General features: G+C 51.5%; 1 protein-coding gene across 1 annotated transcript in view; it reads right to left on the bottom strand.

Moving 5' to 3' along the window:
* RNF123 (ring finger protein 123) overlaps positions 1-15,904 on the bottom strand; it is a 47,635-nt gene that overhangs the window by 12,403 nt on the left and 19,328 nt on the right. Inside the window, exons 25-33 of the mRNA XM_035337634.1 lie at positions 13,977-14,154; positions 12,908-12,982; positions 10,464-10,551; positions 10,128-10,215; positions 9,924-10,008; positions 2,649-2,788; positions 2,262-2,450; positions 1,066-1,141; positions 60-144 (exon numbers count right to left, since the gene is read on the bottom strand). Of these exons, the coding sequence (XP_035193525.1) occupies positions 60-144; positions 1,066-1,141; positions 2,262-2,450; positions 2,649-2,788; positions 9,924-10,008; positions 10,128-10,215; positions 10,464-10,551; positions 12,908-12,982; positions 13,977-14,154 (1,004 nt within the window). The remainder of the gene's footprint in view (positions 1-59; positions 145-1,065; positions 1,142-2,261; positions 2,451-2,648; positions 2,789-9,923; positions 10,009-10,127; positions 10,216-10,463; positions 10,552-12,907; positions 12,983-13,976; positions 14,155-15,904) is intronic.

A 15,904-nucleotide genomic window follows, 5' to 3' on the forward strand; every position in this document is an offset into this window, starting at 1 on the left:
ACCACAGTTACCCAAAGCAATGCCAGTGATGCTGTGCTTCAGAAAGCAAATCCACTCACCCCTGAACATCAGTGTCCACAAGCAGTCGGACCAGTATTCCCGTCACAGCCACAAGAATTGGGTAATGGTCCACACTCTCCAACCCTGTGGAAGCAGAAGAGAAAGATGGAGCCACTGTCACCGCACAACAGGCAGGACAGGGCTGCACCCCTGCCCTAAGACTTGGTGGCAGAACAGTTCAGGATGCAGGGCTTGTGGCTTTGGCTCTCCAGCGGCCTGCAGGGTGACCTGGGCTCCCCCCATGACAGGTTTTCCCACTAATATGAGCTACGGGCTTGGGCACCGCCCTCACAATGGAGCATCCCTGCCTCTTCCAAGCCTCGGGATGGGAAGGAAATCTGTCCCCTACTAAGCAGGAAGGAAAATCCAGCCGGTGTACGGCAAATGTAGGGTGCCTGTAACATAGCACCTGGAGCCAGGCTCTGCTAACAGGCAAAACCCAGTCACCTCCAGGAGAAAGAGGACGGCTGACATCGGTGAGAACAGCTTGCTCTAGCAATTCAGCGCACCCTTTACTTGATGCAAAGCGGAGCTACCAAGTCTGCTACTTAAGCTGAGATCTGTCCAAGGCTTTGAGCCTTTCAGCCAGCTCCAATCTAACCCGTGTCAGGTGTTCCTCTCCACCGAGACACCTGCCACCAGCGCAGCACAGCTGCCACCTCTGCTGCAGACAGCCGGACCCACGCATCAGCTGCCTGCAAGGACAGCGGGCCTGGGGGGAACCAGGGCTGCTGGGGAGCCAGGGGAGCAGGCAGAGGCTGAAGGCCCCAGAAGAGCACCAATGCTCACGTCACCTGGAGGATGCACGTGTCTTCTGGTGACAGCACTTCTGCGGCAATCCGTCTGACCTGACAGGCTCCCCAGCTGGGGATGTGGCAGGCCTGAGGTCTGAACACACACACCCCCCTGCAAAGACTCTGGCCATAAGCCACCCGCTTCCCAGGGGCACTTCTCCAGCACGTTTTCAACAGAGGGAAGGGATGGAGAGGTAATGCATGGACTCACCGGGCAAACGGAGGTTGACCACTCTGTCAAACAAGTTCCTTTCAGCTGTCACACGATTCAGAACCTGGTTCAAGAGCTGCGTAGGGAAAAGCAGAGAGCATTTGTATTTTCTGGATGGGTCTTCCTGTCAGCAGCATTCAAAGAGTGTGCTTTGGAGCAGCATGGCTTACTGACCCAGTGCCTGGGAGCTGACGGGTGCTGCACAGGCACCTACTCTGCTGATGGACGGCACGTGTTAGAGACAGGGCTAATAAAACCTTTTGAATTAACACATGCCTCTTTTTACAGCTCCTAAATCTCAAACCTGAGCTGAAGAGCTCCGCAATATGCTTCTTTCCGAGACCCACCAGCGGGAGCATCAGCTAACACTGGCTGTCATGACCTGACACAGCCTGGAGAAACTGCGCAGCTGCAAGTGCACATTGTGGTCCCGTAAGAAAGGCTGAGCAAGGTGCTGGACAGGGCTGCCTTCTCTGTCCACACAAGCTTGCAGCACAGTCCTAGCCTGGCCCTGGCACAGAGGGAGGCAGCACCACATCACAGTGGTTCTACTGCACCTAAACCTCACAGGGAAGAGTCAGCCTGAGGTCAAGACACCCAGATCTCAGCATCTTACACCTAAATCTGAATCCCACCTACAGATGCCAAACTAATTCAGTGGATACAGCTCTTGGGAAGCAGAAGGTACTGCCACAGACCATGAAGAACAAGCTGGCAGCTGCTGCTGGGCAAAGCAGTGTCAGTGGGGTGGAGATGGCAGCAGGCTGGACCTACCAGCCCTGAAGCACAGGAATTGCACGGAAAGCAATGTACTTCTCTGCTTGACAGAGCATCACCACAGGCTGAAATTTCTGCACTGAAGGAATCAACTGCAAAGGCACTTAATTAGCTGCCATTAGCTCTCACTCAACCCCCAGTGGGATGAGCAGGGACCGCTCCAGGCTTGACACAACTGCTGCAAGCTGTGCATGGTCTCTGTGCGCAGCATCCCTCCTGCATGCACAACGAGCTGAAAGCTGCACCCTTCCCGTGGGCACACTCTGTGGTGGGGCACAGCCTCATGGGGACACCAGGACGAGAGGGAGATGCTGCAGAACTCTGCTCTGTCTTGGCTCTTCCCCAGATCGCCTCAGCCCCTCTATGTGCTGAGGCCCACTTCAGAGGACGTTTCTTTGCGCTCTGTGAAAGGACGGTACCTGGGCAAGCCTCCGAAGCAGCAGCTCTGACGATGGGCGATTCCAGTCCAGAAAGATCTCGGGGGCCAGAGTGACGGTCATTTCCAGCACCCTGAGCAAGCTCACCGACAGATCGAAGCATGTGGCACACACCTTTAGCTGGCGGCTGTCCACAAAGTTTCTCTCCAAGCGCTCTGCTGCCTGCTGGATCTACCAAGCAAGAGAGAGAGCTCACCAAGCCGCCTCTTCCCAAAAGAAGGGCCATGAACCCCCCTCCAGCTTGGCTTCCGTGTGTGCCAGGGAACTGCTGCATTCCCAGCCCTGAGAGTAGAGTCCTGAACCTTGCTCGGTGCAGGACATGGGCATGCCTCAGGTGCCGACCCCGCAGCCCCAGGAAGGCACGCTCACCTCCTGAATCATGCCGATGAACTCGGAGAAAGCCCAGTTCAGCTGGTTGAGGACGCTGTTGAGGAAGCTGGGGGCCAAGTCACGGTCGCTGCGGAGCAGGTCTGCCATGTGCCTCTGCAGCAAGGTGGAGGGGCACGGCTCTGAAAGCAGACACAGACAGCTTCAGTGGCCTGCCCCCAGAGCAGCCACAGGTGTGGGGCAAGAGCAGGTAGGAACTTGCTCCTGGGCTTGTTAAATATTGGCTTGTGTCTTACTGTAAACGGAGATGGCAGGGTGCTGGGAGGCCGGGCACGAGGACTGTGCTGAGCAGCAATCTCGCCTGCTGGGCCTCTGAGCACTTTTTTGCAATGCCAGCCTGAATTAAGCAGAGGCCAGCCCCGCGTGCTTGCTGCTGCCCATGTGCACAGCACGATGCCCCCACAGCCCTGCAGCCTCGTGCTTGGCTCTGGAGGGTCGCCTCAACTTTAATTGCTCCTGATAGCAGCGTGGCAGCAGCTGCCCAGAGCCAACACCCGACAAACCCCACTCCTGAGAGGCTTCTGCCTGGTGCTGGGCTGTGCCCTCGGCAGGGCTGCCCACGCTCCCCGGCCAGGTTCAGGAGCACTGGCACTGCAGCACCCAGAGGAACAAGCTGTGCTGTGAATGCAAAAAGTCTTTGGGATGGCATCCTGCTCAAAAGGCTGGCACAGGGGCAAAGGAAACACGGGGAAACCTCCGGCACATCAGTGGGGGTTGAGCAGCAAGGTGTAACTACAGGCAGACTGCTAGCTGGGAACAGCAAAGCCAGGGAGAATGGCAGGAGACAAGTAGAGATCATCACCTCTGCCAGGAACAGAATAAACTTCTCTCTACACTCCCACTCCTAAGTACGAGATTCTGGTGTGATGGGGACATGTGCCGATGTCTGAGTGCTTTTGCTCCAGGCAGGCCAGCACCCTGGCTTTGATCCTGGCTCAAAGCACATCTTTGGGAAGGATTCCATCAGACAAACATCTTTAATGTCCTATGCCCACCCTATGGTACTTTCCCAGCCCTTGGCAACATGTGGCTCAGGGCTGCCTTTTTATGTACTTAGTGATCCCAAGTGGCTTTCCTGCTCAGGGTCCCCCCGAAGCTATGTAAGCCTTTGGCACTGATCGTGTCCCAGAGCAACATTTTACAGTATAATTGTGTGTGGCAGGAAGAATTCTAATTTGAGCTTGGCTCCTGCTCTCTTTATTTGATAATATTTCTTCTCTGCTGCCCCCTCCTTCTGCTGGGAGAGGCAGAGATGCTGCTCTCCATTTGCTTCCTCCAGCTAGCCGTGACTCCACAGACCTTCACGGCCCCCAAATCCCTCCTTCCAAACAGGAACACCTCTGGTCTAGGCAGTTTCTCCTATAGAAACTGTCACGTCTTTGTCCCCTTTGCCATCCCTCCCTGACCCTTGCCGGGTGTCCCAGATTTTCTTTAGATAGGTGGAATCAGAAGCACCGCCAGCATCCAAACCGCAAATGCGGGGCAGATTTGCAGGAAGGCATGGTGTGGTTTTGCTTCATTCTATTCTCCTTTCCTTGTAATTGCTGTTGTATAATCTGTTCCTTTAACTACGCATCAAGATGTGCTTTTTTTTTTCCCTCCAAAAGATCAAACTAGGATTGCAGTTTGAGGATAACCCTTCTGTAAGAATTTATAGTTCAGGGTCCTCAGGAACCTGCTGGTCGCAAGGTGCAAGCAGAGAAGCCCAGGAGTCAGTACTGGAGCCCACTTGGTTTTCTTCCCCGTCAGCGACAAAGGCTGGCACGCAGCACGTCCTTAGCAAATCTGCAGCTGACACTGAACAAGGGGATTTGTCTGATGTGCGAGGCATCCTGAGAACCTTGAGGGGTGGGACAAAAAAAACCTTGTCACATTCAATAAGAAGCATAAAACTCTGCATCTGCGGATACCAGCCCTGGCTGGGAAGCAGGGGGCTGGGCACCTTTCTGCAGAGGGGCTGTGGAAGATACCCACTCAGACAGGGGACGGATGAAGGCTTTTGCTACAACTGAGAGGTGGGTGATGGTGGGAGGATGTGCTCAGAAGATCAAGAGAAGGTGCTGCTCCTCTGAGCGGCCCCGGGGAGGTCACACCTGGCACAGCGTGGCTCCTTCCTCAGGACGGTGCAGGGACAGGTCCCAGGGAGGTCTCCAGCCTCGGGGGCTGAACAAAGCCCCAGCCACCTGGACCTAGTGCCAGCCACAGCCCTCATCTGAGCAGAGGCCGGGCCACATGCCACCAGGACCCTTTCCCACAGACACCCGTGGTCTTCAACTTTGTCTCTACAGGCCCAGCTTGCAGCCCACTTTTAAACCCCGTTTTTCCTTTGCATTCACTATTCCGCCTCTGGTTATGCTGAATTTCACCTCCGTTTTCTCTCCCAGTCCCTCAGAAGAAGGTTCTTTTGCAGGGCTGGCATTTTCAGTCTTTGCTTTTTTCCTAGCCTCCCCTAGCTGTGTAAAAAGTGATTTTTAATAACTGCTGACGTATTAGCCCCCCTCCAGCCTTCAAGTACTGAAGCAGTTTTAGGCAATGACCATCAGTCCTGGTGGATGAGCTCTGGGGGTTTTTCCATTGGCCCGCCACCAAGGCCTCTTTTACTGACATTTCAAGTCAAGACATCTCCAAATGAAGCTCCCAGCCAAAGCCTACCTCATTTGAAGGCAGCTTTGGTTTTTTGAAGGATGCTTTTCTGCTTGTAATAACTTGCTTTATCCTGACTTTTAGCCAATGACTGTTTCCTCATGGTCTTTTTCCAATAAGTGGTGTGAATTTGCTCCAAGCATCCAGTTCCAGGTCCTTAAATGCTCTCCTCGCTGCTAGCAAAGACTGAGCCAGTCTGTAAAAGCACTAAAAAGCAGTGCCTCTTATCAAACCTCTCCACGGTTACGTAGTTGTTTTTTTTTTAAGGTTTTAAGCTACCACTAGGAAAAGGTGCACTAAATTGGCCTTTGCTGCTCCTAGGAGGATTGAATCTTAAATACACTGTGATCGCTGCTGCTCTTTGAAAGCGAGGTAAGAGACCCACCCTTGGCCATAGCAAGAGCAGCTTCTTCCCCTGCAAGCGTTGCCAGATCGGGGTCTCCATAGGGCAGTCATTAATGGTATCTAGAAGCCTAACTCCATGTTGGACCCTGGTGCTGTGCTCATCTCCGTTTACAAGAAGTTCACCTTCACTGAGGCATTTCCTCCCTCACATCCCAGTCAGCATCACTCTCCTGGGTATTAACAGCGCCCTTGTGTTTGCCAAGTTTTGGAGGAGTGTCAGTTTATAAGGAGCCTAGGGATACTTGTTGGTGCGGTTACTTTCTTGATCTTGGCAAGAGTACGTCATTAGTATTTCTAAAACTTGTAACTCCTTAATAGAAAAGCCACTCGGTCTTGGCTTAGCCATCATTATGGCAGACAAAGATCAGTCACTGGAACAGAAATCAGTGGTTTTCCAAGGCCAGAAATTATGACTTCAATACATTTAATGTGGGCAACAGAGCATGGCTCCGAGCGGTTACGGATACATCCGATGTTTCCACAACAGAAACTTCCCCACAGAAATATGAGTGAAGCAGGTGGAGGAGAAAAAGCAAAGATCTAGGTGGGGGAAAAATAGTGAATAAAAACACTGAGCTCTTTGAAAAGATTATTAGGCAGCCAGAAAGCCCCAGTGCTACAGCAGACACTTCGGTTAGAAGGTTTGCCAAGGCCAGGATGAAGCAAAGACCTAAGTTAAAATGCAAAAACCAAAGTGAACATAAACAAACATAGCCAGCAGTCAAAGAAAACAAGGAGAAAAGAGGCAATAGAAAGAAAAGATATAAATGAAACATCTGAGACAAACCTGGCTATACATCAGTTTCTTTAACTAGAGGAAAATATTATAACAGAATTATTTTTAAAACTAGTAATGGGAGAAAGTCAAACAGCAGCAGAGGCCCATTAACAGATAGAGTTAAAAATTAATAAAGCAGACAAAGTGGAAGCGTTCAATAAGTGTAGATAGTTGTAAAGAAGCAGGGTCGTGTACTTTCATCACAGGAAGGTAATTATGTACTTTATAGTTTGCTAATGACCCAGGAAGATTTATAACAGAGCCATTTGTGAGACTCCCTGGCCAGCAGACCAAGTGACGTATGTGTGGGGGCTCCCAATGCTGCAGCACCTCCAGCAGAGCTGGGAACACAGAGGAGGAAAGCCCCAAATGGACCAGATTTGGAAGCAAAGCAGTTCCACCCAGCACTAATCTGAGTTTCCAAAAGGATCCAGATGTAAATGTGAAACAGCTGCTGCTCGGTGGCTGCCAAGCCCATAGAACAACAGCGACAAAGGTAAGGCAGCAACCCCCATCGCTGGTAAACTGTGTCCCTTCAAAGCAGCATTTACATAGGACCAAAAGGAACATTGGTAGGGTGAGGCAGGAGGAAAGCAAACTGCATTCAGGGAATGAGATGTCAAAAAGGTCAAACACAAGGCACGGTGAAGCCCCGGTGCACGCCTGGGACTCACGCACGCCTCCAAAGCGAAGTGCTGGCAAACAGGCTAATGCAAGCGCTGGCTCCGTGACCAGCACGTAAGGGAGTTGTTCTACCCAGCATGACACTGGCAATGCTGGGGGCTGTTAGGAGAAAAATAAAAAATAAATAAATAAAAAAAGTGAAGAGTGAACACAGGGGCTTGCAGGAGAATAAAAAAGCCTTCCTGAATGAGACACAGAGGCTGACTTCCCCCCCCCCCACCATTTATAAGGGCAAAGAAGTGAGCGTCCTTTGCTACAAAAACACTTTTGAGGGAGCAAGTGTTGTAACATAAACCCAGCAGCGAAAGGCAGAAGGAGCAGCAGGAGATGTATCAGGAAAATATCATGGATTTATTTCTGAGGCTGAGGAACTACCATGGGAAGGGTTTGGCCAGTTAAACTAACACAAGACGATTCTTTTGGTGTTGTCACATAGAAACAGGGCTTCATCCTGGAAGACCTCTAGCTTAGACAATCTGCTGAAGCCAGGGGACGTGGGCGAATCCCCTGGGCCACCCCGAGCAGCAGTGCAGCTCAGTGATCTCACGGTCCCGCTCGCCCAGCCACCACCACTTGATGGATGTATGGGCAGAAGGCCTGGGGCAGGGGGCTGCAAACCAAAGGCACCCTGCAGCTCAGTGACAGCAGTAAAGGCTGGGCCTGGCACGGCTGTGTGTGCAGCACCTGGCCTTGCTTCCAAGCCACAGGTTGTGCTCCCCAAAGGCAGCAGCTGCCTGAAAGCAAAGCAAGTGGTGGCCCCCAGAACTGCCCCTGCCAGGAGCTGAGCCCGAGGCTGAGCCCCGTCTGCTCGGGAGCTGTGCACTGCTGCCCAAGAACAACCCAGGGAGCGAGCAGGATGACACACGCAGCCTTGCTGAGCCTGTTCCCCTCTCTGGGCTAACACAGGCAACCACCTCATTGCAGGGGTGTTCGCCATCAGCGGGAATGGGTAAAATGCAGGGCAGAGCAGCCAGTGCTCTGCATTTCTCAAAGATACTGAGAGTCAGCCAGCACACCTCTGTCACCTGCCCAGAGTCCTTCAAGGAAGCATCCCCAGTGCAGGACAAGGCTGGAGCACTAGAGAAGAGGCATTTGCAAAAGCTCCCTTCAGACTGGCCTGCAGAAGCAGACCCAGCCAAACAAGAATTTCTTTCGGCTCAGACGTTTGTCCTTTTTGTCCCTGCCAACGCTCAAATTGCAACAAGGTGAAGACTGATGGGTGTGAAGGCAGGGGGACATCTCCTCCTCCTTTCCTGGGCAGCACCTCAAGGACACCTCTGAGTCCCATGTCCCTCTTCAATTAAATCAGCATTCATTATTGATTCAGTTGCACCTTAAAATAGCAGCCCCAGGACTGAGTCCCCAGTAGCCTGCCCAGCACACTCCATGCTCAGACTGTGTGGAGCCATCTGGAGATGGATTTAGAGAGGTCTCAAAAACTGAGGAACTTTGAACCTGCCCGAAAGCTTCCCTGGATGGGGGGGATCTCGATGACCACTCCGCAGTACTGATGGCAGCTACCTGGGGGCTTGCTTGTGCAGTTAGAGGGTGCAGGACAGTCATGAGGTCCCTGCCACATGTACCAGGGCTTCCCCATTGTCCTCTGAGGACGGGAGGAACCCAAAGCTGGCACAGCCTGCAGCAAGGTACAGCTGTGTGATGCAGCCTCAGAATCTGCTATGTGGATGCCAGCCTCCCTGCCATCTCCTGGGGCTGTAACTGGGAAAAAAGATCCTTGTGTGAACCCCTATGCCCCCCAAAATAAGACTCTCTCTACATGGAACAAGGGAAGGAGGGAGCTCTCTAAAAGCTACTTCACCAGACAAGAGAGGATCACACACCAAACTTACTCTGGAAACTAGCAACAGAGAGATCTCCTGGGCACCCAGAGGCAGGAGAGAGAAAGAGAACAAGAGTGCCATTAGAACAGGGACAGGCAGCTCTCCCCACCAGAAGGGGCTTCCAGCACACCTCCACATGCCCACGTCAGGCTGCAGCATCCTCTGTCCCCCACCCCTAAGCAGCTCTCCAGGAGCAAGATCTGGCATGAAGCCTTTTCCACAGCAGAGAGGAACCAGGAGTGTATCCAGACTGGCCAAGACCCTGCAAGGGTGAAGCTGAGGACGTGTACTTCAGCTCAGGAAAGGTACCTTCTCCTTCCCATGTCTTTCTCAGATGCAGCGGAGCTGAGGAACCCCTCAGGTTGACAATAGTGCTGATAACTGAACCGCCGTGACAGACTGGACAGGCACTGCCAGGCTCCAAGAGAGATGCCTGGTTAAAACACTCCCTGCTTGCAAGCTTCTCCAGTGCCCTTCCTCCTTGGGCACCCAATCCCTCTCACAGGGTACCTACTGCTTGCCATAGTCATCAGCTCTTACCCATAGCAGCTGCTTGCTGCAGACATCAAAGCTACTTCTCCTACGCTTACATTCTGTGGTAACACTCTGGTAAGGATGAAGCCCTGGGCCTCTCACCTTGCCCTTGAAGGGGAGAACCCCCCTTGGGATGAATTCAACCCACCACCCAGTCTCCAAAAGAGTCATCGGCAAGTGCAGAAAGACTGGGAATGCCCAGAAAATGCTGGCTGCAAAGCTCAGGCCTGGATATTTGGTTAGGATCCCCCTAATTCTGCAGCCATCTCACTCACTGGCCTGGCCCATAGGAGAGATGCCTGCTGGAGAAGATGCCATTCCTCCCTCATCCACCCTTCATAATCCCAACCACCAGTCCCCTGGCCCACTCACTCTGCAGGCTGGGGAGGCTGGCATCCTCAGGCTTGGTTTTCAGCAAGTGTGGGAGCCGTGTGTATCTGTACCCGAAGCCACAGCCCTGGTAAAAGAGATGAAAGATCTCAGAGGATGACAAAGAGGTGAGTTTTGCTGCTATTGGAAAGCAAAACACTCCGTGTCCCCCCAGCCCCAGGCAGTGAGAGAGGCAGGGATGCTCACCCGCCACAGCCTGACGAGAATCCAGTTGGTCTGTGCCCAGGGCCGCTGCTCGTAGGGAGCCAGGAGGTTCTTCATCATGGAGATCCGCCTACCAGACAGAAAGGTCAGCTGCAAAGCGTCTGGGGACAGGGAATTGAATAGGACACACAGTAGGACCCACAGAACCGGGACAGAGCAATACCCACTGGTGTAAGAGAGAAGAAGGGCTCCCCAAAGCAACTCCCGCACCCTGCTGCAGCTCCTCTACCCCTGGCCATGCTTGGCAGCCCACCTGCTCACCCCAGGCCTTGCCACCAGCCCAGCCCTTCCGCAGGGAGAAGGCAGGGCAGCACTTACTGCTCTTCTGGGATCCTCTCTACAGCACGCAGCGAATGGGGGTAGCAGACATAGCTGGCCAGCGCCTGCATCAGGGAGTCCCGGATGTCTGTGGAGGAACAAGAGCGGGTTAGGACAGGCATCCAAGGACACACAGCATGCCACGGAGCACTTGAACACCAGAGGCTGGGAGAAACTAGCCCTCTTTTACAACAGACCCTCTCTGGACATGTTCTGGGGAAGAACCAAATTTGCAGACACCAAATTAGTGGGATCATTTGATGTGGTCAAGGGAAGAGCTGCCAGAGGGACCTAAATAGGCTGGAGAAATAGGCCAGCAGGAACTTCATGATTTTTTTTTTTTTTAAAGGACAAATGGTAAAACCTGGGCCTTTGCAATGCTACCGGCTGGGATTTAGTGGGCGGGGAACAGCAACCTGGGGCTCGAGGCAAGCTGTAACCTAAGCTTGGGCCAGCAATATGCCCTGGCAGCAAAGGAGGCCAACAGTATCCTGTGCTGCATTAATAGGAACGTAGCCAATAGATCAAGGGAAGTGATTATTTCCCTTTAGTTAGCTCTCATTAGATCAGACAGAGACTGCATCCTATTTTGAGACCCCCAGTACAGGACAGACATAAACTAGAGAGAGTTCAGCAGAGGTCTGCTAAGATGGTCAGGGGCTGGAGCACTTGCCCTGCAAGGAAAAGCTAAGGGAGCTGGGCTTGTTTGGCACAGAGATGATAAAGCTCTGGGGTTTACAGCCGCCTTCCAGTACCTGCAAAGAGGTTATCAGGAAGATGAGAGGTTATCACTAAGATGTGGTCAGTGACTGTGATTACAAACTACTAGCGGTATACGGTGTGAGGGTAAGAAAGAATGGGCACAAATTAAAACAAGAGAGGTTCACACTGGGTATGAAGAAAAATGAGGACAGTCCAGCACTGAAATGGGTTGTGCAGAGAGGCTCTGTGTTGTGCAGCCTTCATCCTTTGAGGTTCTCAAGACATGAGTGGATAAAGCCCTGAGCAGATTAGTCTAGCATCATAACTGACCCTGCAGCTACAGACTTCCCGAGATCACCTCCAACCTGAATGAATGATACTGTGATTTCTGCCTGACCTACGCTTTCAGTCCGAGAAGCATCTGCACCCTCTGTGCAGAGGGAAGCTCAGTCATGAAGTGGGAGTGTCTGAAGGATAAGAGACAAGTGCCCTGAGTCTGTCTGTTGAGTCCATTGTCTCTTCTGTCTTTAGCCATAGCAGCTGAGGGTATTCCTAGACTCCTGACTTCCTACTCTTACCTTCCTGTTAAAGGTTGCAGAGTACTTCTTGATCTACTCCTGTGCAGCCAACCAGGTAACTAAATCATTTTAATCTAGAGCATAAGCTCACCTAGCCAACCTCCACAGAATCAAAAGAGCAGCCAAGCATCCTGGTGCTCTGCTGTGGGTGTGACAGTTGCCAGCAGATGAGCGGTATGAAAAGCAGCACTGTGGTCTGTGACAAAAAAGTATGCCTACAGCCTTAGCCTGGCCTCTCAGAAAGACAGTGTGATCTAAAGGATGAAGGGAAAACAGCTTCTGAAAGAGGAGGAGGGTCACTTCTAAGTCTAGATGACACAGCTGAGAGGAGGACTCGTGTGTCCTCCTGGAGAACCAGGATAAACACGCCTTCAGAAATGGCTACTGAATTAGGAAGAGCTTAGAGCAGTACGAGCCTAGGCCTCTGTCCCAAACTGGTTTCCATGCAACTGGAACTAGACATGTTGGATCACTCAGTCTCCAGGATCCCCACAGATATCATAAAGAGTCATACGCTCAGGGGCCTTCACAGAGGACACGCTGAGCTGATGAAGGAAAAACACTAAAGTTGCTTTCTCCAGAAGCAGTGGTTTCCCTACAGACTTAACCAAGACGAGCATCAAGCTGAACAGGGAATTTTGGTTTGGCAGTAAACACAGTCCACTCAGCAGGATGCTGGGGTTCTCCAGAAGCCCAAGTCATGTCCCAAACACAGAGAACTAAAGGCAGAAGCACACATGCAGAGATCAGCATTTTAGTACAGATTTGTGTTCCTCACGTTAACAAAAGCTCATAGCGCACTGGGGATGGCCGTTTACGGCCCATCTGTATCTGCATCTGCTTGCCTACTCCTGTTCCAGCTCAGGAAAAACAGAGACTCACCATCCTTGTGCCCTGGCAGCTAAGAAGAAATCCCAGACTCAGTGTGCAAATAGTTGGCACACGAGTCCTGCTCTCAAAGGGGTATCCTAGGTCATGTATCTAACCCTGAAATAAGCAGGACGTGCTGGATAAGGGCAGAGTCCAGACCTTCTTTGTATGTGGAGGTATAGAGCACTCCATGAGCTCAGCAGATAGATCCCAACACAAGTCTGCTGAGCCACCAGCAGTGGGACCAGTCAGGGCTGCACAGTGTCACCCCCAAGAAGAAGAGAGCAGCTTTACCTGTGCCCACAATCCTCGAATCAGCAAAGTGCTTGGCCAGGATGGCAGCGAGGCGCATCAGAGTCTCTTCATAGCCTGCAAAGAGGAGGGAGAAGGGGTCACGCAACAGCACAATGGGCAGCCCTGTGGGCCAGCTTTCCCATGGGCACAGGACAGGCCCCGGGATTCATTCCTGCTGCAGTTATCTTTGCAGTTTTGTTGTGTGTCTAGCTATCCAAACAAACAGATGAGAAAACGTCTACAACACAGCCTCCCACCTCAGTGTGCAGAGCAGTTACTCCGAGAAAGATAAAACCATGCAACTCGGATGGCAAGAGAGAAAGGCTTAATGCAGAAGGGGCTAAGCAACACAAATAGCACCCTGTATCTATGCAGAGAAGCCACGTCCAGCCTGCAGGCCCTGAATAAATCTGCTACTGCTTAATTATGCTGCTGCCTGAACAGGAGGTACAGCTCTCACTTAATGGATGTGAACACTTTAACTATGTCTTGTTGGCTGGAACGGCAGCTCTTCTTGCCTTCGCAGGCTCTGGAAAGCACAGAACAATTTTGCTAAGAACCACTGGGGTCATATAGCCAGGAAAAGCACAGAACATGCACAGAAGAAATCCACCTAAACAAAGATGGTTGGCACGAATTGGGTGGTCATCTCTATATCCCAATCCCACGGAGATTTGAAAACAGGCCCAGTTTCTGCACTCGTGGCACGTCTCCCCCCACCCAGCAACCAGCAGGCAGCTGCATGTGTTGTCAGGGCAATGACGTCCTCCAGCATTCCAACCCATTCCTGACAGCTCCTTGGATATGAAATCCATAGCTGCCAGTGATTTTCACTACGGCCAACACCATGACAGCTTTGGGCAAAGCATGGCCTCCCTGCCTTAAGCAGTAGGTCCCTACTCTAGGAACAGCACTCGGGACTTGTTCCACATCGTATAGACAATATAAAGGGAAGGACATCACAGCCAGCAAAGGACACAGATGGGATGCCCTTGTATTTCATCACAAGGATGTGGCTTTATTTAGATTTTATCAGGCCAGAATTAGCAAGGGCTCTCTATCCCCTTACCTGGAAGCTCCTCCATGCTATTGACAGGGCTGAAGTAGTTCTTGAGTGCACTGTAGCTGTTCATAGCCACGCTGAGGTAGAACTCTGGCATGAAAGCAAAAAGCGAGCCTGTCCTGTCGCCATGCTCGATGGTGCGGATGCACACGCGCAGCAGCCAATATATATCCTGCATCTTCTCCTGACCAGAGAGAACACAGCAATCCCCAGTCAGTTCTTTGGAAAAAACACCCCAGTCAGCACAATGCTCAGGCCTTACAAACATCCCCGTGTCTGACCTGTTCCTCAGATGGCTGCTCTAAGTTCATTAACCAGCTCTGTGCTGTTGGATCTTCTCACAGAGCCACAGAAGTGTCAGAGGAAGGAACAATCAGGGATCTCTACACCAGCCTCAAACTCAGGGCACGGTTAGTACTAGTATGAGATCAGATCAGCAGTGGCTTTGTCTCCCTGAGCATTGCAGCCCTCCAGGAACTGCTCCTTGGTGAGGCATATCTGACCACACAGGCCTGACGGCACAAAAAGGCACACTAATTTTAATTCCAAGTACAGTGGCTGAAGGAAGGCAGGCACTAGCATTCCCAGCATGAATCTGCTGGAACAAAGGCTCATCTTTTGTAGGAACTAACAAATGGGAACTGGCAGAAAGCTCACACCAACTCAGATCCCTGCAACAGGCGGCCACTGCCTTTTGGATTCGGTGCCAGCCATTCAGCCAGCTTTACCATCCCGAGGAATACTGGCTTCTTGCTTCTCTAGCAAAGCTCTGGGGGTCCTAGATCAAACCCAGGAAATTTAAGGGCATCTACATAACTTTAAGCTATAAAAATCAGTACTAACAAAGCAAGAGGAAATGCTACTTCGCATCCTGTCCTGCCAAGAAATACCATAAGCAATAGCAATTTGCATATAAACAGAGAGAAGAGAGTTACACTTCTAATTAAAAAAAATAATCAGAAGATAAGTGATTTCATTTGCTTAGGGGGCTTTTCTCCCATCTCTGGGAGACTTACATGGGTTTCTTCTGTAAATTACACTGAATTAGTACAAAGCAATTAAATTGAATAAAAAGACATCTTTATCTCAACACTGACACACGCCTCAGCTCAACTGTTGCTTTCAGAATAAAGAACAATTGTGCAGACAACATTAAGGTAAAGGAAGCCGCACTTGATATTATAAAGACTTGATAACCTAAAAACATCATCTTAGGTATTGCCAAGATAGAAGAATGCCTGCGCCAAGAGGAGAGAGATAATCACCCACCGCGTGACATAGTGTCATAATAAAATAAGATGGTACCGTCTACTTTAAAACCAAGAATGTTTTGGTCTCGCTTTCAGCTAACCTTGAACCCCTCAGCTCAGAATAAACTAGTAACTAATTCCCCAGAGGAGCAGCCTCTCCCATGCTTGACACCTCAGCACAGAGCAGGACTTCACCTCCAGACGGAGAGCAGAATCAGTCTCTTTCTGTTCAAGAGCACCACGCACACAGATACGTCCCTCCGCAGCATGCAGCTTCTGTGGAGGCTGGAGCCCACTGGGGGCACGTCTCCCCTGGGAAACACCTGTGCCAGCTGTGAGGGGCAGCCCTTGAGGTACAGGCAGAAGCACGAGCAGATGCTGCTGATAAATCCAGAAGAGTGAGAAACCCGCACTCCCGGTGGGAGGCAGGCACCCACGTTTAACAGGACAATAGGTCATCTAGAGACACGAACAATCACGGTGACTGATATGCACACTAGTAACGCCCCCCAGCGTTTCAAGAGGAGTCCAGGAAGAAAGGTGTATTTTCTGGCAAGCGTGGTCTATGCTAATGCAGCTGGAGAGCTCCTGCAGTGCCGCACTGTGTCCTGCGATCCTGTTCTGGGAGTGAAGGAGAGGACAAGTAAAGAGCTTGAGTCAGATCAGCCACTGCTCCTGCCACTG

The sequence above is a fragment of the Oxyura jamaicensis genome, chromosome 12 (genome assembly GCF_011077185.1).
Source record: "Oxyura jamaicensis isolate SHBP4307 breed ruddy duck chromosome 12, BPBGC_Ojam_1.0, whole genome shotgun sequence".
Lineage (NCBI taxonomy): Eukaryota > Metazoa > Chordata > Aves > Anseriformes > Anatidae > Oxyura > Oxyura jamaicensis.